This window comes from Brachyistius frenatus, unplaced genomic scaffold (genome assembly GCF_029030835.1).
Source record: "Brachyistius frenatus isolate BFR_SWC_R1_liver_20210118 unplaced genomic scaffold, ASM2903083v1 Contig_152, whole genome shotgun sequence".
In the NCBI taxonomy this organism is placed as follows: domain Eukaryota; kingdom Metazoa; phylum Chordata; class Actinopteri; family Embiotocidae; genus Brachyistius; species Brachyistius frenatus.
The window spans coordinates 802,452-828,480 of NW_027210751.1; the positions used below are offsets into that span (position 1 = coordinate 802,452).

The 26,029-nt window shown below is 44.0% G+C and overlaps 1 protein-coding gene across 2 annotated transcripts; it reads left to right on the forward strand.

Moving 5' to 3' along the window:
• The first annotated feature begins 641 nt into the window (after positions 1–641).
• On the forward strand, positions 642–25,457 carry braf (B-Raf proto-oncogene, serine/threonine kinase). Of its 2 annotated transcripts, XM_069716121.1 has the most exons (20): positions 642–922; positions 6,560–6,661; positions 6,768–7,055; positions 8,903–9,006; positions 10,265–10,367; positions 10,468–10,616; positions 11,369–11,488; positions 11,657–11,816; positions 14,417–14,453; positions 15,348–15,470; positions 17,539–17,675; positions 17,754–17,871; positions 18,688–18,772; positions 18,881–19,057; positions 19,140–19,186; positions 19,310–19,428; positions 19,830–19,961; positions 21,987–22,121; positions 23,081–23,234; positions 24,826–25,457. In XM_069716121.1, the coding sequence occupies exons 1-20, from the start codon at positions 767–769 to the stop codon at positions 24,846–24,848; spliced, it is 2,469 nt and encodes an 822-aa protein (XP_069572222.1). In that variant the 5' UTR covers positions 642–766; the 3' UTR covers positions 24,849–25,457. The 2 variants fall into 2 exon arrangements, with proteins under 2 accessions (XP_069572222.1, XP_069572221.1); XM_069716120.1 differs by lacking the exon at positions 15,348–15,470 and having other exon boundaries at positions 645–922; positions 14,417–14,456.
• The last annotated feature ends 572 nt before the right edge of the window (positions 25,458–26,029 follow it).

Consider the following 26,029-nt stretch of genomic DNA (forward strand, 5'->3'; position numbering starts at 1 on the left):
ATTTGTTGGTGTATTGAATTGTAAACTGGGTTAAGTGTAAGTAACCCAATAGTAATGGATACAATCAAAACTGAACAGTTTAATAAGTTGTGCATATAGTATAATTGTCAGGTATGTCCATGTCAACAGTTTTCAGTGTGTACAAGAAAATAAACCGTTGAATACAGTGGGTGTAGATGTATAGATGTATTTTGCACTATAATCATATTTAAATAGAAATATGAACCAAAATGACCATCTGATCATCTCTCATTCATCCTTAATACCAATAAAGTTTTGCTCATGTCAAAATCTTTATTATTTGAGGCTATGTTGTTATCATATGCTGAATATGAGTAGATTTGTACACCCCTGGAATAAAGTTGTGATGAAGGAAACTACCACCAGCTCACAGTTAGCAGTTATTCCAGGACAGGAGGAACTGGCTCTGAGGATGGAGACACACGGGGGAGACATTATATTCAGGTCAGCCTTTATTTTATTGCACCATGACGCCGGTTTAAACAATAAATAAGCCTAGTTGTTGCAAGCAACATTGAGTTTTATCTGGCTATTGTTATCTCTACTTATGCACAGCATAATAATAATAATAATGATAATAACAGTAACAGCAGTGTAAATGCCAGGTTAACAGCTGTGCGTCGCTCTGAGGTCCAGAGGTTCGGAGCTCCGTCGTGTCTCCCCGCGTCTCTGTCTCCCCCTCCTGTCCTCAGCACCAGCCTGCGTTTCCCTCTATTATTTTCCACTCAGTTTCTCGCAGTTTAAAATGGCGGCGTTGAGCAGCGCCGAGTCCCCACCGCCCGTCTTTAACGGAGACACCACGGAGCGGGAGCCGGGCAGGGAGCCGGGCCTGGAGGAGCTGGGGGCCGGGCTGGACTCCTCCTGCTCGTCGGGGATCCCCGGAGGTCCGCAGGATGAGGAGGTAAGCGCCACGGCGGCGGGGTAGCGGTTCTGAGCTGGGCAGGGGACACGGGCTCCGAGCGGAGGTAATTGGATGTAAATGTTCAGGAAACACCGGCTGTAGCGCGGATCGTGGGGGATGCAGTGCAGGGGGCGAGACGGTGCACGAAATGTGGACGGTTTGTTTGAGGCTCGCGACCCTCCGCTTCACCTGAACACCGAAATGCGACAGACGACGTGCGAGCAAGAGGGGAAGCTTTTATTCGGCGGAGCGGTGTTTATTTCGGGCCTGCTTTATTTCACTCGCTCCTGGCTTCGTTTTCCAGCCTCACTGCAGCTGCAGCCTGGTGCGCCAACAACACGCGCACACACACGCACGCACACACACACACACACACACGCGCGCACACACACACGCACACACACACACACACACACACACACACACACACACACGCGCGCGCACACACACACACACACACACACACATACACACACACACACACACACACACATACATACACACACATACACACATACATACACACACACACACACATACAGACAGACACACACACACACATACAGACACACACACACACACATACATACATACATACACACACACACACACACACACACACACACACACACACACACACATACATACATACATACAGACACACACATACAGACACACACATACAGACACACACACACATACATACATGCAGACACACACACACGCAGACAGACGCACACACATACATACAGACGCACACACACACACATACATACACACCACACACACACACACACACTCCCACAGGCATGCACACACAGCAGGGAGCACCAGGCTGTGTCCTCATCAGTTAATACACAGTAGCTATGTAGCCTAGCCTTCAGTCTGCAGGTCAGAGGCCTCACTGCTGGACCACGACAGCAGCAGCAGGATACTTTCTTCAAAGTTTATATTCATATTATGACGAGTACACACAAAAGGTTTATTTCTCTAGCATTTTGATCAAAAAATGAAATCCGTGTTTGTGAACACTTCACCTTTGTGAAGTTAATCCATCTACCTGACAGGAGAGGCTCATCAAGATGCTGATTAAACAGCAGGATTATTACAGGGACTCTTGGTCCAGTTACAATAACAGGCCACTCTGAAATGTGCAGCTTCATCAGGCCATGCAAAGCCACAGAAGTCACGCGTTTGCGTTTGAGAGAGCGTGCATACTGAATACAGGGATTTCCACCAAAGCTGTTGTCTTTAAATTGAATGTTTCGTTTCACTACTGTAAGCCATCTCCAACATCATTTCGGAGAACTTGGCCGTACATCCGACCATGTCATCCCAAATGTTCACCTTCGATGGTGTTGGGTGTTTTCTTCACGGATGAATCCTGGTTTACACTCTACTGGGCTGACGGCCGGCTGATGGCAAGGTGTTGTGAGTGAGTTCCTGTTGTGAACAGAGAGGCCCATGGTGGCAGACAGGCTCTGGATCAGCGGATCCAACACAGTCGTCCAATTCCTGCTGATATTTAGCAGCTTCGAGAAGCCATTGAAGAGTAGCGGACCAGCTGATCACCTCTATGTGAAGGAGATGTGCCGCACTGCATGATGACGGTTCCACCAGATACCGACTAGTGCTCTGCCACCCCCCGTAGCGAAGAAATTTCCCCTCGGGGATTAATAAAGTGTATAAAATAAAATAAAAAAAATAAAAATAATAAATAAAAAGAAAGTTGTGCCTACTACTGTTAAAAATAGAACTTAGAATAAAACTGCACCTCTTTGACCTGTTTAAATCAGCGTGTTGATGTGCCACACCTGTCTGGAGCCGAAGCAAACGTCTTCCCTAACGTTAGTTTTAACAAGTGTGGGAACACAATTTAAAAGAAGTCTTAGATCTTTTATTTGAACTCATGAAAAATGAGAGCAGAATGAAAAAAGGTTGCATTCATGTTTGTGTTTGAATGTACCTCAAACATCTAAAGCAAACCCAAATTACTTTATTATTATACTTCCATAAAGTCGGAGGATCTTACAGGATATTTATCGATATATCTCCACCTCTGTGCTGCAGAGCTTCCTGACTTTGGGAACCTGTGTTCGTAACCCTCCCCCCCTCCTAACTGCTAAATGCCCACAATGCCCCCCGCGGACCCACCTTGTCACATTGGTGTTTCCGAGTCCAGTATGAGATAACTCTCATGACATCTGATGATGTCACTCATTATTTTCTCCAACTTGCCTCAGACAACATCATACAGCTGTGTTCATTGGCTGATGTACGCACCTCATGTTCATGTGTGAACGTTACATTTTTAGCAATATATATTAAATATGATCATTATAAGTGTGAGAACATCTGCTTATCGGGTTCTCTCATAAAATAGCTGTCATTCTGTTTTTTGTTTTCTGGGGATCCAGTCGGCCACGTCTTCTCCTTCATCCTCTCTGCATAAACATATCATAATTAATCATCATAACTTCAGTGGTTTTCTACCTGTAATCTAAAGGGCTGGGATTTGTAACCCGTAGCTGCCTGGACAGAAGGACGGACATTCACGCACTAGACGAGATCTACTGAAGGTTGTGTTGACGTCCTAATTGCTCCGCTCTTTGACATTAATTATTAAAGCACCATACCGGTGGTTTTGCATGTTTTAGTCCATAAACAAGTCGTCTATATTTTACTGCTGGCCATTTGACAGAGAATCACTTTTCACTTTACTTTTTATATTTTTAACTCTTTTCCCAGAACTATTTGCTGAAAGTGTTTGTTCGAGCAAAGTTTGAAATAAACGTTTTTGGAGTATTGAGTCATTTGCAGATTATTTTCTCAATTGAGCCATTCATTATTTTCCCCATAAAAAGTCCCAAATGTTTTCAGTTCACTGTGATAAAACTGAGAAAAGCAGGATATCTTCTCATTAGAGAGAATAGTTGAGGTTTGTGTTTGTGAACATAAATCAATCAAAGCTGCTCATATGTTCTCTATAGTGTCTAATCAACAACAAATTCCGTCCAGGTTCAATAGTTTCTCTCCTGGAACTATTGCAAGAACTAAGATGTCCTTTCAACATTTTGCTTGGTGGATTTCCCAGCATGGCTCAAGCTGGGTCAATATTAGGCAACCATTAATACGGTCGGTAGACCTGGTTTGCTTTAGTGGCATTTTAATTCTCCAGAAGTACATTTGACTGGTTACTGAAGCTCAGAGCAGCAAACTATACCCTGATAGTTCTTGGACCACTGGAAAGTGCAACTCCTTCAAGGTTTGTGGAGCAGGAACTACATGTGGAACCTGGCACATACAACTGAAACTCAGACAAAGCTTCAGAGTTCCTAAGACGGTTGTCTGATGGTTTGACGGTGCTTTCCGGTTGCAATCTAGGATGCTTCAACAGCCAAACAAATACCAGCCTTCATAATTTAAGGTAACGTAGGTTATCGGTAAGCAAATCAAATTATGAAAGCCAAAAGGTAATGGCTCCTTGCATTAATGTGGAGCTTCTGCTGCTGAACTCAGTTGTTGGAGCTTCCTTGAACACATTAACCAGAAGACTTTTCATTACGCAGTCTGTTCACAACAGAAATGTGACATAACGAGAGGAAAAATGAAAGGTGACTATGATGGATTAGCTATAGATTGGTTTTAAACAATGGTTGAGCGTTGGCTTAAAAACATAATCTATGCTTTAGAAAATTCTAACCGTTTTATTGTTTTAATACGAGTGGAGCAAAGCTTACCATCCAGTTACATCCATTAACTTAATTATTGGTTCATTTAGTGGAACTGATTCTTAATGTTGAGTGTTTATATGCAAGTTTTGGTTTTGATCATTTTCAGAATATAATATGTGAATGGAGCATTAGAAACCTACTGATGATTGTGATCTGATCAGATGTGAGTTTTGATCTGTTCTTCTGAAGGGAACCTGTTGCAGAGCAGCTTATGTTACCAGATTGATCCATCGCAGTTAAAACTTTGCCCACATATAAGTAACCTTCAACGACTCGGCGGTTCAGGTCAAAGGATTCTTCAAACCTGATTCTAACTAGAATACTGGTGCACCTGTAAACATGCTCATTGATAGATGGAACTTGATCGAATTGCATTTAACTGATAATAGTGATGTTATACATGCATTTAAAAAGTGACTAAAACTTAAGATTTTTAGTTACGACCATTATCACTTAATCTGCAAATCATTTTCTCAAATAATCAATTGTTTAGTTGATGACATGTTAAAAAACAAGCAGAGATCTGGGCCTTTCCTCCCCGTCATCCCTCTTCCTCTTTAACAGAACTAATAGCTGCCTTTCTGCTTACACTCTTCCCTGTTTTTACTTTTACTCTCCAAGCCAAATTAGTCACAATTAATTTTCTGTTAATAGACTAATTAATTTATTGCCTAATTGTATCAGTGCTAACATTTTTAGTTTTTCTCATTTTTGAGGAATCTGCTGCCTGTTTTGTTTTCTATTCTTTATTATTATTTATCGTCTTTTCCTCATTTTACTGTTTATTATTTTTAGACTGATTAATCCATTGATGTTATTTATAAAGGAAAACTCTTTATGAAAGGAATATTTCTAAGATCTAGTGACGATGTTTGAGGTTGTTATGAAGAACACGTGGATCTGTTTAGTCTTTTGATTTGATCATGTTAAATCTTCTGTCGACTCTAATTCTGACTCATTCTATTATAGATGCTGTTGTCTCCTAAAGTGTTTTTCTTTGTATTATTACTTTCGCACTCTTACACGCTGTAGATCTATTTTTTTATCTGTGCAGTTCATCATATGGTGTCATGCATGCAAATATAGCAAAATCAACAATGAGATCAATAAGACTGAGAATCCAGAAAAAATGTGACGATCATATTTTTTATCACTCGAGCTTCTTCTCATTTTAATGGTTAAAAGAATCTTCAGTAACTCAAATCAACTATTGGCTGACCGTCGCTTGGTGATGTTGTATTTCCTGAATAGCACACAACAACAGAGTTGTGTCACTCATCAAGCTGCTCTCCCTTTTTTTTTTAAATTACATTCGGCATTTCAATTGCAGTTCAGCTAATGTCAATAAAACACTGAACAAAACACTTTCTGCACATTTAAAATTTTAAAAACCTTCCAGCCATTGTAAAAGATACAATCCTTTTCTTTCTTAACAGACTTTTACTGTGAAACATGAACAGGAAGAGGTTTTTATTGTCAGCAGAATAACATCAGTTTGAATGAAACATTGGAGATGAGATTGGAATTGTGACTGAATAAAACAACATGGACATAGTTACATATGAATGAAGACAAAAACATGAAACCAACCACTGGTCAGAGAAAACGCTCCCTCGCTTGCTCTCCCTCCCTCTCTCGAGGTCGAGGGTGGTCTTCTCCCAACACATCTCTGTGCGTCCTCAGGTCTGATGGTCCCGTATGAGCCAAGTCATGGCGAGATGTTATTGCACTAAGATCACACAGTGAACACTTTAAAAGGCAGAAATATGACCCTGGAATAAGTGGAAATCCTGAGAATGCTTTGAGCATCATCAGAGGACACGAGTCCTTCCACATCTGAACTCTGGCCGTTGTTCATTCGCTGAATGATGTTAACGGTCACAACATCTGTGTGTTTCTTCAGATCTGGAACATCAAACAGATGATAAAGCTGACACAAGAACACTTAGAGGCTCTTCTGGACAAGTTTGGAGGAGAACACAATCCTCCCTCCATATATCTAGAGGTAAGAGTGCTATTCCTTCAGGTAATGTAACGTTTCAGGAAGCTGAATGTTGTGACTCCAGTGGAGGTGCTGAATGTGTTGATCTGTCGGCGTGTCGTCCCTCCAGGCCTATGAGGAGTACACCAGTAAACTGGACGCCCTGCAGCAGAGGGAGCAGCAGCTGCTGGAGGCCATGGGCAACGGCGCAGACTTCTCCTGCTCTCCGTCTCACATGCCGGCCCTTCTGGAGGTCAAGACGGGAGGGTGTGGGATCGGAGGGGGGGCTCAGGCCTTTCCCTCCGCACCCAACACCTTGGCTGTCCTGCAGACCCCCACCGACGCCAGCCGAGCCAACCCTCGCTCCCCACAGAAACCCATCGTCAGGGTCTTCCTGCCCAACAAACAGAGAACAGTGGTACGTCCCACATCCTCTCTTTGGATGAATTCTACATTTACAGAACCAGAAACTGTGTAAAACTGGACGCAGTCTCTGGGTCTGAGCGGTGAAGCCAACGAGAAAGTGCTAAAAAAGACCTCTAACAGACATCGACATCCTTTCAAAAAGCATCAACTTCTCTCATGAAGTTGGTAAATTTTTTCTGCAAGTCATTATGGCTTCATCAGCTAAATGAACTCCTTCTGGTCCGTGTCATCGGGTCCATCATCAATCAGATATTAGGCTTCAAAGAGATGTATGTCGGTTTTTTTTTCCTGGTTTGATTGACAGGCCTGGGGTGCAGCCCGGTTGCCTGTATAAGTGGCGTCGTGCTCACTGTTCGATCCGCCTCTCACTCCTCCTCAGCTCGTCCAAAGAGAACGTCATTTTAAAGCTTTGAATTATGAAACTGAGAGAAGAAACAAAAACCACATTTATTTTATTCTCCATTAGATAGAATTAAACGATTGATAATTAAACTCTTTATGGTCTTGTAAATATTGCTCTCTGTTGTTGGTGCTGGAGTTTGGTCAGGGAGGAAGAGATACCTGCCTGTTTAAAGATGCACTGAAAATACGTCCACTGTGTGTGTTGTACATCGTCTCAGTGCTGCACTGTGAACTCCTAGTGGAGGTTTTCATTTTGCGTTTCATCACCATGACATTATTAACTTATTTTAATAATGCTGTCAGCATTTGTGAATTGATTCAGAATCGAAGTTAAGAATTTGTTATTATAATTATGTTTTGTCACCCAGCTCTACTACAAGTAAATTGACAATGCTCACAAAAACACATTATTAAAATAACCCCATACATCCTTTTGATTTATCAGTTAACTTCCTCCAAAGTGCAGTAAAAAGTAAAAAAGGACAAATACATCCACATTTGTGAGTAATTTCAGGGTTGCAGTGCATATCTTTAAAGCGCAACGATACTACGTCCCGCCCACCGATAGCTGTAACCTGACTGCACCACAGGCCTGTCAATCAAACAGACACGCCCCCAAAAACAGGTCTTCTTGAATCTTCTTTTCTAATGAATGAGGGATTATTTTCAGATGGACCTCCAGAAAACTAATAAGAAGGAGTGACTTTAGCTAACAACACCGAGATAACTGATGGACACATTTTATTCACTTTGGATTTGATGAGAGAAGTTGAGGTTCAATGTGAGGAATAAGATGTGTTTGTGGTTCATGAGGGACGGAGTTCAGATGCTTGAGTCTTCGAGCTGAGTCGGCCCTGCAGAGGTCCACATCACTTTGATTTTCTACGTACGTTTTATCAGTGTTGTGGTTCTCTGCAGGTTGATGATCAGCCGTGAACATTTTTGTACTCTGTACGCTGTGTGTTACTGGATGACTCCACTAGAGGGCGCACCAGAGACACAAGGATACCATTAGAACATCTGGATTTGCCTGATGGAAACAATAAACTGTCACTGCTTTGGTGATTCTGAGATAATAGGGGAACAAAACTCCCCATTGGCTCCGTCCACACTCTGTTTTTCGTTATTTTTCGCCGTGCATGGACCCAACGGCCTCGGACATGTTTACATTTAGTTTAAGCAAGTATAACTCCGGCGGAAGAGGCCCAGGGAGACGAGTGGATGTAGGTGACCCCCTTTCACTCTGACGAGCTCCACGGTGGGAAACTGCAGATAAAAGCCGAGCTGCCAGCACAAACCACGTTAACCACCACTAATGGCTACAAGCACGGCCGTCGCTCCACCGTTGAACATCCAAACTCAGTGAGGATGTCTCGGCTCATTTCCTGTCTGTTGTCGGCCATGTTAGTTCAGTGAGTGGTGTTGTGCTGTGTCCAGGTTCCGGCCCGCTGCGGGATGACGGTGAGAGACTCGCTGAAGAAAGCTCTGATGATGCGAGGACTCATCCCAGAGTGCTGTGCGGTCTACAGGGTTCAGGACGGGTGAGTGTGCTGCACAGCAGGACTCCTCAGGATCACAGTCAACCATTACACACATATCTCAGGTGGAAAAGTCACTTTCAAGAGTGACTCTCAAGTAATCACATGACTGATCGCAGTACCCTCAGAGAAGGAAAAAGGCTGGACTGGAGGGACCATGTGGCATTCCTGACAGTTCATGTTCTCGGACATGATTATAGGCTGAAATTGAATTATCAACTGCAATAACTGTAATTACATTTTCTTGATCATCAGCCTGTAATGTTTCAGTCGTTGATATATTGTATATTAATTCTTATTGTAAGGATTAGAAAGAAAACAGGCGTTGTCCTCACTGTTTTAGCGCAGACATCGAAGAGCTTCAGAGGCTTTTTCTGATATTAAAGACACTTTTTAAGTCAGAAGATGTTTAACAAATTGTTTTTATCCTACAGGTTGTGAGTGTTCCAAGTCCATAATGTTGGTTTTAGCAATTTAATAAATGCAGGTCCAGAACATACTGCTTTTATTTAGTTATGTTGACATATGAGGAGCCACAGTTCACAGAGGTTGACCATTTAAAAGGTTTTAAATGACATTTTATGCAATGTCAAAAAGGTGTTGCAGAAAAGAGAAACAATGAAACGGTGTATTGTTTTGATAAACTGAGCATATACTTCTAATCTGTCCTAAACAATGGTGTCGGAAGTCAATGTGGTGACACAATAACAACGGGACTATGAAAATGATCACAGCTGTGACTGGCTGGTGTGAAATGGGAGATAAACTGGGAACAGTAAGGTAGGTAGGTATATACTTTATTAATCCCCGAGGGGAAATTTTTTAAGAGGAACATCGCCCCCTTCTGTTGGAAACTGAAACACTACTCTGGTTATTGAATGATGTCCAGCAGGAACAGACACTGTGTTTTACTTTCAGCCACGTTTTGTTGTGAATTCTGAATGTAAACAGAAAATGATGGATTCCATATTGTTGAAAGGCATTTTAATCAGATTTAAATGAATTGGCAGCAAATGTCGAATCAAAGCCGTCAGACCTTTCCTGCCTTTTTACCCACTGTCATGTGTTCTCGATGTTGACAGTCGTGCAGTATACTGTGTACTGCAAAAGTGCTGGAAGCATTGTTTTGTTGTATCAAAACTACAAACGTGCCGCAGCAGAATCGTACCAGCAGCGCGTCTGTGTTTGCACATAGTGCTGGTTAAACCAGCAGCCGTGTGAGCTGTAGACACTTCCTGATACTCTCCACTTCCTGCTTCAGAGAGAAGAAGCCGATTGGCTGGGACACGGACATCTCCTGGCTGACGGGAGAGGAGCTGCACGTAGAAGTGTTGGAGAACGTGCCGCTCACCACACACAACTTTGTAAGAACTGTTCGACAAAATCTCATGTCACGACTCGCGTGACTGACGGCGAACACTCCATCACTTATGTGGTTTCTGATTGTGTGTGTTTGATTGACAGGTGAGGAAGACCTTCTTTACTCTGGCCTTCTGTGACTTCTGCAGAAAGCTGCTGTTCCAGGGTTTCCGCTGTCAGACCTGCGGCTACAAGTTCCACCAGCGCTGCAGCACCGAGGTTCCTCTCATGTGTGTCAACTACGACCAGTTAGAGTAAGTCGCACACGGGAAGGACGACAACGCTGAGCAGTCTGGGATTGAACCTGTGTTGTCACGGTTCAACAGTCTCTGCTGTGATTTTTGGATTTGGTTTTTATAGCAGTGCGTGAAAGTGGCCGTTACCATTACTCATGGTAGTACGACTGCTCTCTGATTATTGAAGACACACATGGTGTATTTATCATGCATATCTGGGAAAAAAGGGTCTTTTCATATTTTTACAATCACTCCTACATACCTTGGATCTTTCAGCACCTCTATAAGGCAGTAGGGCCGAAAATGTTTGCTACTTAGACCAATACCTTGACTTCAGTACTCTCGAAACAACCAATTTAATATAACACAAAAAGAATATTACTTATTTCATGAACGGGACAAAACCTAATTCTTCATCCGCAGTCTGAGGAACGTCTTCATCTGCAGAGCTGCTGTCATCCAAACCCTCCGATATGGAAGTAAATGTGAAACCTTCTGCAGCGCCGTCATGTCACTGGGACGACACGCTGATGTAAAGATCAGGTCTTTGTTGTGTCGTTGTAACAATGAGGTCAAACTTTCACCAACATGCTGGTAGAAGTCTGTTGTCAGTGTTTTACTGGATTATGACACCTTTTTTTTTTCTTTTTTTGGCAGTGGTCACGATAATCATGACCTGTTTCTTCTGTTTTAAGATTGTGCTTCCAGGTTTAGAAAGGCTGAACGATAAATATTCATAATAATCCAGCTGTATGCTGTCTCCTCTGTAGCTTGTTGCTGGTGTCCAAGTTCTTCGAGCACCACCCGTTCACCCAGGAGGAGGTCTCCTCAGAGGGCACCACCCCTGTGTCTGAGGTCTGTCCGTCACTGCCCCCCTCCGACTCCACCGGGTGAGTCCTCCACCTCCACGGTCCTCCGTGGAACAATGGGAGTCATTCTCCTCCTCATGTGCAGCATGGAGAGATTCAGCAGTCCGCAGCTGACGTTTGTGGGGTTTTTTCAGAGTAAATGTTCATAAAACTGTGTAGACACACGTCCAGCTAACATCCTGTCTCCAGGTCGATATGCCACACCACTGTGTCCCCGTCCAAGTCCATACCCATCCCGCCCAGTTTCCGGCCCAACGAGGAGGACCACCGCAACCAGTTTGGCCAGCGGGACCGTTCGTCCTCAGCCCCTAACGTCCATATCAACACCATCGAGCCTGTCAACATCGATGTGAGTCTGCTCCTCCTCACTGATGAAGTATGATGAGGCTGAAACCATCTTTACGATGATGTATTCATGGAAACAGGATGCGAGCGTGTGTTTGCCCTGACAATGGTTGTCGGCTCAGACAACAGCTGGGAGCTGGTGTTGCTCAGATCCCCTGGTCTTTACTAAGCCCACATAGCTTCACATATTTTACCCTTTGAAACTTTTCACGCGTGTCAAGTTGTTATTCCAGAGTGGGAGTCTGGTTAGCCTAACGTGCTCACATTAGCAATGACTCTCACTGGACTTTTAGTTAATGCTATTTCAAGTATTGAAGCGCTGGTCGTCCAGAACAATACAAACAGGGCTTAGCTCGTATCAGCTGGTTCAAAAGATTTGTCTGAAAACTCTGACAAACCAAGTCAAGTCACAGATGTACAACAGCTGACGACGTCCACTTCCTGTCTTGCAGTCGGAACTACAGTGATTTATGAGCTGTTTTAGGTCTGTTCACACAGATATGTTCGACCCCTAAGACTGCTGTAACCGCATCATCTGTAGGGGGCGCTGTAACAGGCTCATCGGTAGGGGGCGCTGTAACAGGATCATCGGTAGGGGGCGCTGTAACAGGATCATCGGTAGGGGGCGCTGTAACAGGATCATCGGTAGGGGGCGCTGTAACCGCATCATCGGTAGGGGGCGCTGTAACAGCATCATCGGTAGGGGGCGCTGTAACAGGATCATCGGTAGGGGGCGCTGTAACGGCGTCATCGGTAGGGGGCGCTGTAACGGCGTCATCGGTAGGGGGCGCTGTAACGACGGCGTCATCGGTAGGGGGCGCTGTAACAGGATCATCGGTAGGGGGCGCTGTAATGGCGTCATCGGTAGGGGGCGCTGTAACGGCGTCATCGGTAGGGGGCGCTGTAACGGCGTCATCGGTAGGGGGCGCTGTAACAGGATCATCGGTAGGGGGCGCTGTAACGGCGTCATCGGTAGGGGGCGCTGTAACGGCGTCATCGGTAGGGGGCGCTGTAACACGGCGTCATCGGTAGGGGGCGCTGTACGGCGTCATCGGTAGGGGCGCTGTAATGGCGTCATCGGTAGGGGGCGCTGTAATGGCGTCATCGGTAGGGGGCGCTGTAACAGGATCATTGGTAGGGGGCGCTGTAACGGCGTCATCGGTAAGGGGCGCTGTAACAGGATCATCGGTAGGGGGCGCTGTAACAGGATCATCGGTAGGGGGCGCTGTAATGGCGTCATCGGTAGGGGGCGCTGTAATGGCGTCATCGGTAGGGGGCGCTGTAACAGGATCATCGGTAGGGGGCGCTGTAACAGGATCATCGGTAGGGGGCGCTGTAACAGGATCATCGGTAGGGGGCGCTGTAACAGGATCATCGGTAGGGGGCGCTGTAATGGCGTCATTGGTAGGGGGCGCTGTAACAGGATCATTGGTAGGGGGCGCTGTAACAGGATCATTGGTAGGGGGCGCTGTAACAGGATCATTGGCAGGGGGCGCTGTAACAGGATCATTGGTAGAGGGCGCTGTAACAGGATCATTGGTAGGGGGCGCTGTAACAGGATCATTGGCAGGGGGCGCTGTAACAGGATCATTGGTAGGGGGCGCTGTAACAGGATCATTGGTAGGGGGCGCTGTAACAGGATCATTGGTAGGGGGCGCTGTAACAGGATCATTGGCAGGGGGCGCTGTAACAGGATCATCGGTAGGGGGCGCTGTAACAGGATCATCGGTAGGGGGCGCTGTAACAGGATCATTGGTAGGGGGCGCTGTAACAGGATCATTGGCAGGGGGCGCTGTAACAGGATCATCGGTAGGGGGCGCTGTAACAGGATCATTGGCAGGGGGCGCTGTAATCCACATTAAAGCTGCATTTCTGTCAACAAAAGCTGAGCTTTTTGAAAGCAGAGTGAAGATGAGACAGAAAACAGTATCAGCAGCAGTTACAGTTCAGTGCTCCTCTTTATAAAGATGTTAGCTGCCTCAGACTTTAGACAACAACACATCTAGCAGTCTGTTTATACGCATTGGTGTTTCTTCTGGCCGTCAGAAATTCTGTTTTTAAATCCACATTTCATCAAGTTTTAAAATTCCTTCCTGCTCATTTTTACCATCATCTTTTAACAAGGTAAATTATTTTAGTCATCTTTCGGATTTTAAGTTTTCTTAAATTGCTCTCACCTGGACGTCGCCCATCGGTCGCTAATGAAGCTAAGAGGAGGTTATATCAGCATGTCTGTATGAGAGGACCATAAACACACATCCTCACAGCTGGAGGACTCCACCAACTGTTTGAGGCTGAGCTGCAGAATAAAGACCAGCTCATTTTGATGGCGTCATATCTGTCGCATCTCATTTGTTTGAACTTTATTGCCATGAAAACGGGACATCCCCAGTCTGTGACTCCACATGAGAAGATCTGCAGGTCATTCTTCTGATCCTCCAGAGCTCTTCATCCTTTGGTTTCTAACTGCTGGTGAGGTGAAGTCCTAAAAATGTTTTCAGCCAGTTTAAATACTCCTCATCTTGTACTCCTGAAAGCAAGTCCACATCTATTTATCTCTGACTGGCTGTTCTTATTTATTTGTTCTTTCTACCTTCATTTCAGGACCTGATTCGAGATCAGGGCTTGCCGAGATCAGATGGAGGTAAGAATCAAAGTTGAACGCTTCAGACTCATTATGTGGCTTTTTTCCCCACCATCCCGCGTCTGCGTGCTCCTGGTCTTTTGTGTGTGTGTGGAGTTCAGACCCAACAACTCGAGTCAGCTCAGTCCTGCAGTCATTCAGTCACTGGGGAGCTTTCAGATCTGTGGGTTTCTGGAAGAAAAGGTCCTCCAGGCCAAACTGCTCCTCTGGACACCAGAAGAATGTAGCTCATGATTTTTTCATCTTCAGCCCACAGGTTTAGAAACACTAAAACCATGTAAGAGTAAATCAAGGGCTCATTGTGGTCTTCATGATGTAAGGAGGATTCATTAGGTAACTTTTCTTGGATTAGAATAATTCAGAAACAGCTATTTTTTTTAAAAGGTTGTAGAAACAAACAAACTATCTGCCAATGCTGCATAATTTTCACAATGTATTTCATAATATCGAAGACTTGTTTCCGTCTGAATCTGGATCTTCTTTAAAATGCACATAATCTGATCTTTCTGTGACATCCAGATTTTCTTTCCTTGTTGACATTGAAATGTGTTCCATACAGTGCTGTGTCACAGTTTTTAGGCTCGAAAAGTAAATTTAGGACTCTTTCAAAATGATGCAGTCAACACTTTTATCATTATTAATATTATGAGTTAACTACATACAACGTGCAGCATAAAGAAAAGAACAAAACAAAATCCAACTAGTATTTGGTGTGAGCACCTTTTTTAATCCAGTGTCTAAAACCTTTGCACAGTGCTGTATATTAAAGTTAAATTATCAGTGTGAGACCTGCAGACATCCTGACTGACAGAGTTGTAGCCTTAGTTAGTTAGTTAGTTGGAGAGGGGCAGGGTGAGTAGCAGTGATGGTCTGTCTGTCTCTCTTTGCCCTGCAGCCCCCCGACCCACCCCGCCCGCTGCTTGAGGAAGCACCGAACACGGACCTCAAGCCCCCTCCTATACTCCTACCCCAATGACATAGTGTTTGATTTTGAGCCCGAGCCTGTTTTCCGAGGTAGTTAGGCCTCTGTGTGTTCCTGTGTCCTTTACCACCTCCACCCACACACCACCCTCAGCCCTGTGTCACATCCACTCTCTCTCTCTCTCTCTCTCTCTCTCTCTCTCTCTCTCTCTCTCTCTCCTCTCTGCTGTCTCGGCCACACACCCGACAGCTCACAGGTTACACATCTCACCGCTGATCACACACCTCTTGTTCCACTCATGAGATTACTGTTCTTCAATCATTTGTAAATGATTGGGAAGAATTATTCAAAAACTAAGATCTTTTTTGTGACTGTGAATTCGTCAAAAATACAAGCTGCACTTGTCCTGACTTCAGTCTTAAGCCACATTCAAATATTTACCAAAAGTTTTAGATGTTTGATTCCTTTTAAATGGACAGACTGAATATTTAAACGGCAAAGTTCTGTCAACATTCAACTCCAGTTCAGTTTGTGGCTCCATAGATTCACACGTTTCTGCATGAGCAGTAAATAAAGCAGTCGGTCACAGAGCGTCAGCTATCAGCACATATTCATTAGGATAACATGTTAGTGGCGGTCTTAACCTTAGTTTTTAAAAGACTCCTGTCTGCGTGTTAGGAATCCGCCAACATTGGATACAACCTGTTAACACACTGGTAGAATTAAAAGTGTAAAATAATGTATTATGATGATGATGATTGAACTGAATAATCATTTGGCTCTATTTACAGATTAATTTGAATCATGTACAGTGAACCCTCGTTTATCGCGGGGGTTACGTTCCAAATAGAAACCGTGATAGGTGAAATCCGTGAAGTAGTAACCTTTATTTTTTTTACAATTATTATACAATGAAATACTCCATAATACATTGAAACCAAAGAACAAAACCTTTTTACAGGCCCAAGCATTTGTTTAACAAATAAAAGTACTGTATAAATGTTTTTTTTTACAAATAACTACTGTACTGTAAAATAATAATTTGAATCATCAATACGATAGGACAAATAGTGACTCGTGTATTTCACTGCTCTTCTGACTGAGCCGCTGCATCCTGACTCCGCTCTGCAGCGGTTCTTTCTTCTAAAGCCGGCGGTGCAGGTGTGGTTTTTCGAGAGAAGAACATAGTTATCGGTAGTTGTTGTCGCTCTTTTTTCTTCTGGGCAAAAAGATTCTTATAAACCGACATGCCACCATCGATTATTTTTAATTTGGCAAGCTGTTTTACGTACGTGTACATATTAAACCGCAACGTTATTGACAAACAGGTAGAGAAGAAGCGGAGAGACTGTTTAGCCAATCAGAATGCAGAACACAATGCACGATGCAAATCCGTGAAGCAGCGAGACCGTGAAAGGTGAACCGCGTTATAGCGAGGGTTCACTGTATTTCTGTTTTTTATTTTGTTTACCTTGGAGTCTGCAGTTTTAAAATCATATTAATAACTTTTATAGTTATTATACTTGACTTAAACGGCCAACTGGGAGGCAGTTTAAATTCATTAAAATTAATCTGCAGACTTCTGCTGTGTGACCTTTGACATTTCAAAATCTCCTACCGAGTCCAACTCAGTCAAATCTGAACACAAACATGAAACGCAAATTGACGTCATTCAGTTTGAGCTCCAGACTGTAGCTTTATCTTACACATCCACTATAAATAAATATATCCATAAATCAATTGTTGATGAAGCAAAAAGAAAAGTTTCAGAGCTTGCAATCAGCAAAACAATATTTATTTCCTCAGTTTTCATACAGAGGTAAAATCTTAACTGTTTTTATTTAAGGACAAGAAGCAATTAGAGATCCAACTTGAAATCAAAGATGTTCTGGATGAGATGTAACTTCCTCATCCACGTTCTGCTTCAGACATCTTAATGTGCAAGAAGTCGCTTCTTATTTATTAAACCATTACGTACCATCCAAGCGAGCACCCCCTCACCTTTCCTCTGCATGTGACCCCCCCCCCCCGATGAGAAGCCTCCGTCCCTGTCCTCGCCCAGACCTCCTCTACCTCCTCCTGCTTTCTCTCACCTTCTTGTTGATCTGTGTTTCCCACCTTCCTCATCTGTCTTATTGCGCTGCTCCTCTTCCTCTCCAGGCTCCACCACCGGGCTGTCAGCCACGCCCCCCGCCTCTCTGCCCGGCTCTCTGACCAGCGTCAAGGTCCCGCAGAAGTCGCCGTGCCAACAAAGGGAGCGCAAGTCGTCCTCCTCGTCGGAGGATCGCAATAAGATGGTGAGAGCCGGTCCCAGATGAGAGCACGGCTCTCTGTGGATCACTGTGTTTGTGCTGACTGAGTGTCCTGTGGAACAGAAAACTCTGGGGAGGAGGGACTCCAGCGACGACTGGGAGATCCCCGAAGGTCAGATCACTCTGGGTCAGAGGATAGGCTCCGGATCCTTTGGAACCGTCTACAAGGGAAAGTGGCACGGTGAGACTCATGATGCTCTTTGTTTTCAGACCACGTGAAGAGTAAGTTTGCATATCTGGGAATCAACATTATAAACATGAGCCAGTGAATTTAGTGGAGGAAGCTCTTTATGAAAGAAGCCGCTGCTGCACTTCCTTCATTAGCACATATACACACTCTGTTGGTTATTTTGACTCCACCCCACATACACCTGTAGTCACGAGAACACCAAACGTTGATTCATTTAATGTTTGAGCAAAGTTTGTTAAAAACTACAGAGACCATAAATCTGTGAGCTGGTTTTAAAGATGCACATATTCAGTAAGAACCAGTGGGCTCGGCACCGAGAGTTTTTAACTGGGTAGTGAAGTCAGGAAGTTCTCAGAGAATGACCCACACATTTTTGGTTTCGTCCTTTTCATCAAATTTTGGACAATAAAGGTGTTTTGCACATTTCAGCCCTCAAAATGAACTCGTAGCAATTAGTCAGCCTTCTTTGCACATATGTGAAGAGTGAAACCCCTCAGAAGTGAACCGAACTCAGACCACGTCAGGACGAGTCTCAGGAATCAAAAATGACTGGAGTTATATATACCATATATGGTTAGAGGGCGCTGGGTCTCAGGTAGAACGTCACAGGGTCGTCAGTCTGAAGCATAGTAATGGAAATAAGTTGTAAATACTTGATAAACAAATTAAGAGGAGCTTTTATTTTTCCCATTTAGCAGCTCAGTAGATGTTTGCGCTCTGAGGATGCTGGACGCTCTCAAATGTAACATTTTCTTTCAATGAACTTTGACATATTTGTCGACCGACTTGTTGTCCGTCTGCTCCCAGGTGATGTGGCAGTGAAGATGCTCAACGTCACTGCTCCCACGCCACAGCAGCTTCAGGCCTTCAAGAACGAAGTGGGAGTCCTCAGGTAGTTTCTGTCGCCTCCTCTTTAACCTCCCCCCTTCATACTGCTGCACAGTAACAGCTATGTTCATGTGTGTGTGTGTGTGTGTGTGTGTGTGTGTGTTTGCACCAGGAAAACGCGTCATGTGAACATCCTGCTGTTCATGGGCTACACCACCAAACCCCAGCTGGCCATCGTGACCCAGTGGTGCGAAGGCTCCAGCCTGTACCACCACCTGCACATCATCGAGACCAAGTTCGAGATGATCAAGCTGATCGACATCGCCCGGCAGACGGCTCAGGGCATGGAGTGAGTCCCCCGCCAACACAGCAGGAGGTCCACCTCACCTGCCGTCATGTCCGTCTAACAACATCTGTCTTTCCGTCCTCAGTTACCTGCACGCCAAGTCCATCATCCACAGAGATCTGAAGAGCAACAGTATCCTTTCAAAACGTGTCAGTTAAACCTGAAGTCCTCGTCTGCTGATGAACGTAGAGGCTCGTACATCAGCAGCTCAGCAGAAGAAGAAGAAGGGTTTTTCTTTGACCTTCTCTCCTCCAGATATTTTCCTCCATGAGGATCTGACGGTGAAGATCGGTGACTTTGGTCTGGCTACGGTGAAGTCCCGCTGGAGCGGCTCGCACCAGTTTGAACAGCTGTCTGGTTCTATCCTGTGGATGGTCAGTGGTCGTCTCCATCTCCACTTCAACACTTTTACATTTCTTTAGCTGTTTTTTTTGTCATTCTTTTTGTCTGACATATGTCTTCTAAATTTTGGGACAATTCCTTGTCTTTGTATTTCTGGCATAATGATTGCAGCCGAAATGAAAACAATAATAATCCTATTAATTATAATGATTAAATAATTATACCAAATAATTTAACATTAACTAATTAATTTAAAATAGCAATATAGTAAGTGTATGAATAGTCACATACATTTAGAAACAAACCTACTTTTTATACAAGTCACAGTTGTAAAACTTTTTTTTTTTTAATAAAAAAGTAAAAACAAAGGTGTGTAGACTGTGTGTGAGGTTTTCTGTGCGGTGTGACAGTCATGTGACCTCTGCTCCGTCAGGCTCCAGAGGTGATCCGGTTGCAGGACAAGAATCCGTACAGCTTCCAGTCGGACGTCTACGCCTTTGGAATCGTGCTTTACGAGCTGATGTCGGGCGCCCTGCCCTACTCCAACATCAACAACAGAGACCAGGTGAGAGGATTCAAATATTCATTATAATCATAATCTTTATCTATAAAGCACCTTTCGAACACAAGGTCACGAGGTGCTGTACGAGAAGTTAAAACAAGAAAGTAACAGTATAAAACAATATTAAAATGATATATATATATCATTTACATATACATATATATATGTATATGTATGTGTATATATATATATATATAAAAATCAAACACACAAAGGGTAACGCAGAGGTCAAACACAGAATCAATAAAAACTACACAGGAGGTAAGCATCCGTTCTTCAGCAACAGCGGCAAAATAATAAAATCAGCGCATGGCGAGCCCCACTTTGTAATTACATTCATTCCCTGTATGATGCACACACACACACACACACACACACACACACACACACACACACACACACACACACACACACACACACACACACACACACACACACACACACACACACACACACACACACACACACACACACACAGGTTGTTGGTTGTTGGCGAAAAAATTTCCCCTCGGGGATTAATAAAGTATATACCTACCTACCTACCTACCTACCTTTTCTGTGTGAAGTCCGACACACGATGATGTTTTGATGCACATCAACTCTCCAGAAGAGCAGAACTTTTAACACGTGCTACTCAGCTACGGTCTCGTGTCCCAATTGTGACAATTATTTATTGAGTCAATCGTCGCCTTATAAGAGTCCAGAAAAATACCCTCTATAATTTCCCACAGTGATATCTTCAAGTCACTAAGGATATATAAAGTTACAATGATATAAATGATGTTTCATTCTCAAACATTCATCACAGGAGGGAGTTAAAAGCTGCACTGAAACCCGTCACTCATCGTTAACTAACAACCTCGGTGAATTCAGCACTGATGGCGGTACTTTCTCTACACGTTTGTTTCTGCTGCAGTGAGTTCATGGAGAACAATATAAGGGCGGTCTGATGTGCTGATTACATCTGAGGAACCACACTTCGCTGCAAACTGCCAAACTGTGCTCCCATAGTATAAACGAGAAAGGCAGAAATGACTTGAAGCAGTGACGTCTCCGATATCTCAAACCTAGGATTGAATTTTACATTATTCTATTAAAGGGACTTCAGGCAGAAAAGTAAAGATTATATAGAGGTAATTAAATCAGATGATCTGTCTGATAATTCCAGCTGCCAGAAACGCTTTGAGTGATCAGTGTTTGGGTTGGTACTGGGATGGCACGATCATGTTCAGCACATAGAACCAAGAGCATGGCTCTAATCACACATGGAAAGGAACATGTTAAAGTTGGAAAATAAAACCATTCATACTAGCTGACTCGGATCAGCTCCACTGGCTCGTTGCTTTTCCCTCAGGAAACAGTTATGAATACAATTAGGTGATATTTTTGGTGTCTCCTCTGTCACGGTCCCACCGAGCTGAGATGATACTAAAAGGTGAAAACACTGATTGGTCAGAGAGAATCATCACAATCACTGAATGCCCGACACGGGACGTCCTGCACCAACCTGCCATCTTCAAGCTACCAGAGCGGCCTCACATTTTTTGAATTCACAGGAAAGCTCTCCTGTTCAACCTCCTCAGAAACAAAGTTTGTCTTTTTGCTGTCACAAACTGACTCCTACTGAGAATCAAGAACAGCTTTCACTCCATAGCCTCCACTGTTGCATCGAAGGTCACGTCACTTTCATGTGGCGTCGCTGTAGTGACGACGCTGCATTGGGAGGAATGTCTGCAGTAGAAAATAGAATCCAGAAGAATGTGTAGTAGAGCTGAGTAAAGAGCCCGAGAAGGTTTTAAGCCTAATTTAAAAGTAGAGACGGTTTCTGCCTCCAAAACCCAACTAGAAGCTGCTTCCACAGGAGAGGGCCTGGCAGCTGAAGGCTCTGCTCATCAATCGCCATACAGTAATCCACTGAGGCGATTATGGCTTTTTAATTATGTAAAGAGAATATTGCCCTGCCCAGTCCCTTATCCTCGCGTAACATTTGAGCTCTGTTTAACACTACGAAACGTTTTGTTCCCGTAGATCATATTCATGGTGGGTCGAGGTTACCTGTCTCCTGACCTCAGCAAGGTGCGCAGCAACTGTCCGAAGGCCATGAAGAGACTGATGGCTGACTGCCTGAAGAAGAAGAGAGAGGAGCGACCTCTCTTCCCTCAGGTGACAAATGATGATGCTGCTGTTTTGTGTGACGGATGCATTTGATTTACTACAAGACACGGAACTGGCTGGTAAAGACAGACCATCCTCAGACCACTTTTTCAGCTACAAACGAATGCACACTGGGATCAGCCTGGACCTGTCACTGTGGAGATGAGCTCACCTGTCGCCTCTCCGTCAAAGTCGCTCGGATCCTCACGTTTGACTGTTTTTTTTCCTGCTTCCAACACAACCAGTTCAAGGAGCGACTGTTCACTTCCCTTCTGACGGGTTTGTCTTTCCACAGATGAGGAGATAATCCGAGTTATTCACTTCACCTGTCAGTGGTTTTAATCAAAGGGTTGATCGCTGTAGTTTGTTATACATTTTGCTTTTAGTGCAAACTCAGCGATTCCTTCGAGTTCACCTGCTTCATCAGTAAAACGAGAGTCCGCTGCTCTCAGTTTCTCTTTTAATCAGAGATACTGGTTTCATTATTAACTCCTCTTCCTCCTGCTTTGTGGTTCTTTCACACAGTGTTCAGCTTCTGTCCATCAAACTCTTCACTGCAGACGTTTCACCTGAAAAGCCTTCCAGCAGCTCGAAGGGAAACGCGTCCTTTACAGGGAGGCTTTTAATGTGAAACATCCACAGGAAGCGTAAAGTTTCAGTTCGAAGTTGGTAGTTAAGTAGTGAATGTGAGCTGTTATTGGAGAGGCAATCTTTCCCCCTCTTCCTGTATTTGATCATTTACAGTCAGTGGTGATTGCAGACTGTTTTCACCTGTCTGTGAAGTTTCTTTTTTAGCTGACAGATTTGAATGGGTGTGAATTGAGGGTTTTTCCACCAGATGTCATCAGAGGTTCACGAGCTGAACTGCAGCAGTGACTGGATACTCACAGAGCAGATGTTTAGCTGTGGCTGGTGATCACACTGATGGCGAGTAATGACCCCTGTGGCTGTTCTGTGCTTTCCTTCAGATCTTGGCGTCCATTGAGCTGCTGGCTCGCTCATTACCCAAAATCCACCGCAGCGCCTCGGAGCCTTCGTTAAACCGAGCCGGCTTTCAGACGGAGGACTTCAGCTTGTACGCCTGCGCCTCTCCTAAAACCCCCATCCAGGCCGGTGGCTACGGTGAGCTCCTCTGATACATGACGGCCTCTCTGGGATTCAGTCGTGGGTGAATTTGTTGGTACTATTAACAGCTCATTCAAAAGATGGTTCATTCCTCCTGAATAGAGATAAAACTGAAAGCCATCGTCTCATGTATACTTCAGAGAAAAGCAAAGAGTGTGAAAAACGATAGATTATTGCTTCTTCTACAAAGATGTTTCTAAAACGACCTGGACAGACCTCTGGGTGTCCCAAAGAAAGAAAATGAATGTCTGGATCATATTTCAAACGAACTGTTTTCTTTCATTTGCATCACACGTCTTCAGTCTTTTAATCAGTCATTAAATGTAGAAAGTGTTCACGGCTGTTTGGTGTCATTGTGCACTTCACTGAACATGGAGCCGAGCAAGCGAAGCAGCTCTGAGGAGATTCTAGAGCAGCATGTTAGAGGTAAATAACATCTCCAAGCAGCTTCCATGTTCCTTTTTATACATGAGACAAAACTGGATTCTTTTGGTAAGTCGCATAAGAAAATAATAATAAAAAATAATTCCTTAAGAAAATCTGATGAAAAAAATCAAAAGCAGCATCTGGTTTTTAGTAAATATTGAATTAAATATGATGAAGATCATTTACTTTTGCAGTTTTAAGTGATTTCAGAGAAAACCAATTTATTTAAACAAAATGTTATGCAAGGGTACCAACAAATTGCTCCATGACTTTATTAACCAACTAGTTCACTGAAGAGGATTCACTCTGAAGAGAATAAATACGAGGGAGAAAATATGCACAAACTATAAACCATCAACAACAACAAGATAACGACTGATAAACTGGTCAACTGGTGGTCAGTTACTGTCTCAGCTGACAGCAAAGGTGAGGCAGCACATCTGGAAAACACATCTGGAGCACACAGCAACAATAACAGAGCAATGCTGTTGCAAAACTTTAGTGCCTGCATCTTATTACTTGTTGTTATTATTACAGTTTTCTCCAGATCTCATCATTCCAGATGATGGTTAAAATGATTCGTTCTGCACTGTTTGAATGTGGGAAGACTTGACTGATTAATATGCGCATGCGCACACACACACACACACACACACACACACACACACACACACACACACACACACACACACACACACACACACACACACACACACACACACACACACACACACACACACACACAGCCCTGCAATAAATAATACAACAGGTAGTGGTGGGATTCTTTATGATTGCCTCATTGTTATTCATAGATTCTTAATGTTTTTGTTTGTCCTTGTGTGAAAAGTCATTTTGAAGTCATTCATTCATTCACTCGATGACGAGCTGCCGTCATAAAACCTGCTCAGCAGTAGGAGGAGGGTGGGGGGGGGTGCTCAAATCAGTGCAGGAGTTGTTTCACTGACAGTAGATCACCACCGGTCAAATGAAATGGCACAATTGAAGGTTTAATTCTACATTACATAAAGATAGACTGGCAGCATCGGTTGACATTACATTGACTCTGTGACATCATTGTAGCGTCTCATTAAGGTGAACCTGAATGAAAAGACACCACTGCTGTGGCTGCACTAACCTTCTCTTTATCTTCATCCCTTTTCAGGGGAGTTTTCAGCGTTTAAGTAAGTGCGGCAGATCCCACCAGTCCATCCCTCGTCACTTCTCAAAAGTCTCGTGTCCCTGCGGTGGATTCATTCATTACCGAAAAAAACCCTGAAAAACTAGTCTCAAAGAAAGAATGTGCTGTTTTCTTCCCGTGTCACCCTGAAGACGGCCGTCTCACCGGAGTCCTTCCAACAAGCAGCTGTCCTGCAGGTGACAGACAAAACTCAATTCGGACAAAATAACAAGCAAAAAAAAAGTCAAAAGGAAAATAAAAAAACACGGCGAAGATATTCATATCAAAAAGGTTTTGAGGAGAAGATGGAGACCTCCACAGATCAACCTGCTGCTGGAGGGAAAAGATGAAGGAGACGCAGGTGAGAGGAGAAGCCGAGGCTTTGGACACAACTCGTCCCGTCATTTCCTGCGCGCGGGGGAGGAGGGAGGCTGTGACATCAGCCGGCCACTGAACTGCATGTTGGGTGACGGCAGAACGAGGCCTGAGGAGGAGAAAGGGGGAGAAAGGAGGAGGAGGAGGAGGCCTCCCGTCCGTCAGCTGGTGGAAGGCAGACGTCAGCCTGTCCCCGAGGTCTCAGCGTGGGTCAACCTGAAGAACGAACACTTGAAAGACAAATCGATTTAAAAAAAAAAAAAATGTCATTTGTTTCTCATGTTTCCGATTTAAGCTAGCAGCTGCTGGGAATGCTGAGCTTTCTCGTCCTTCGCATTTTGTTACGAGATAGTCGTCATCTTAAAAGAAAGTTTTCCTCCAGCTCAGGCTGCGCAGACCTTTTGGTATTTTTTTTTTGTGGTCTTTTTTGGGGGTCACTGCCGGCCACATCCTGCAAAATACTTTATTTTGCCTTCTTGTTTGCCTGCAACTAATTGGACACCTGTGAGGAGAACAGCTCTTCATCTATCTACCAACAGATCAGTGAAAACATTCCACGCTGATGTGAAAGCAGGAGAAAGAGGCTCGTTTCCCCATTTCAGTCAGAAAAGTCGGCCCTTTTCGGCCAACACCAGGAAAAAAATGCTCATTCGTTTGGAGGCTGCAGGAGAAGGATTTCTTATTCCAGTTGAAGAGCCAACAGATGGTGTTAATTTATGGAGCTTTCACACTCCACCTTTCAATGGATTTCATGTTTATGTGAAAGCAGCAGAAAGTCCGGAGCGCTCCACTGAGCTGCTCGTAGGGAGGACCG

Coding starts and splice junctions, on each gene's coding strand:
- braf (XM_069716121.1), top strand. CDS start 767: ATGGCGGCGTTGAGCAGCGCCGAGTCCCCACCGCCCGTCTTTAACGGA. Junction 17,872..18,687: donor CTACAAGGGAAAGTGGCACG/GTGAGACTCATG, acceptor GTCTGCTCCCAG/GTGATGTGGCAGTGAAGATG. Junction 19,962..21,986: donor ACATCAACAACAGAGACCAG/GTGAGAGGATTC, acceptor TTGTTCCCGTAG/ATCATATTCATGGTGGGTCG.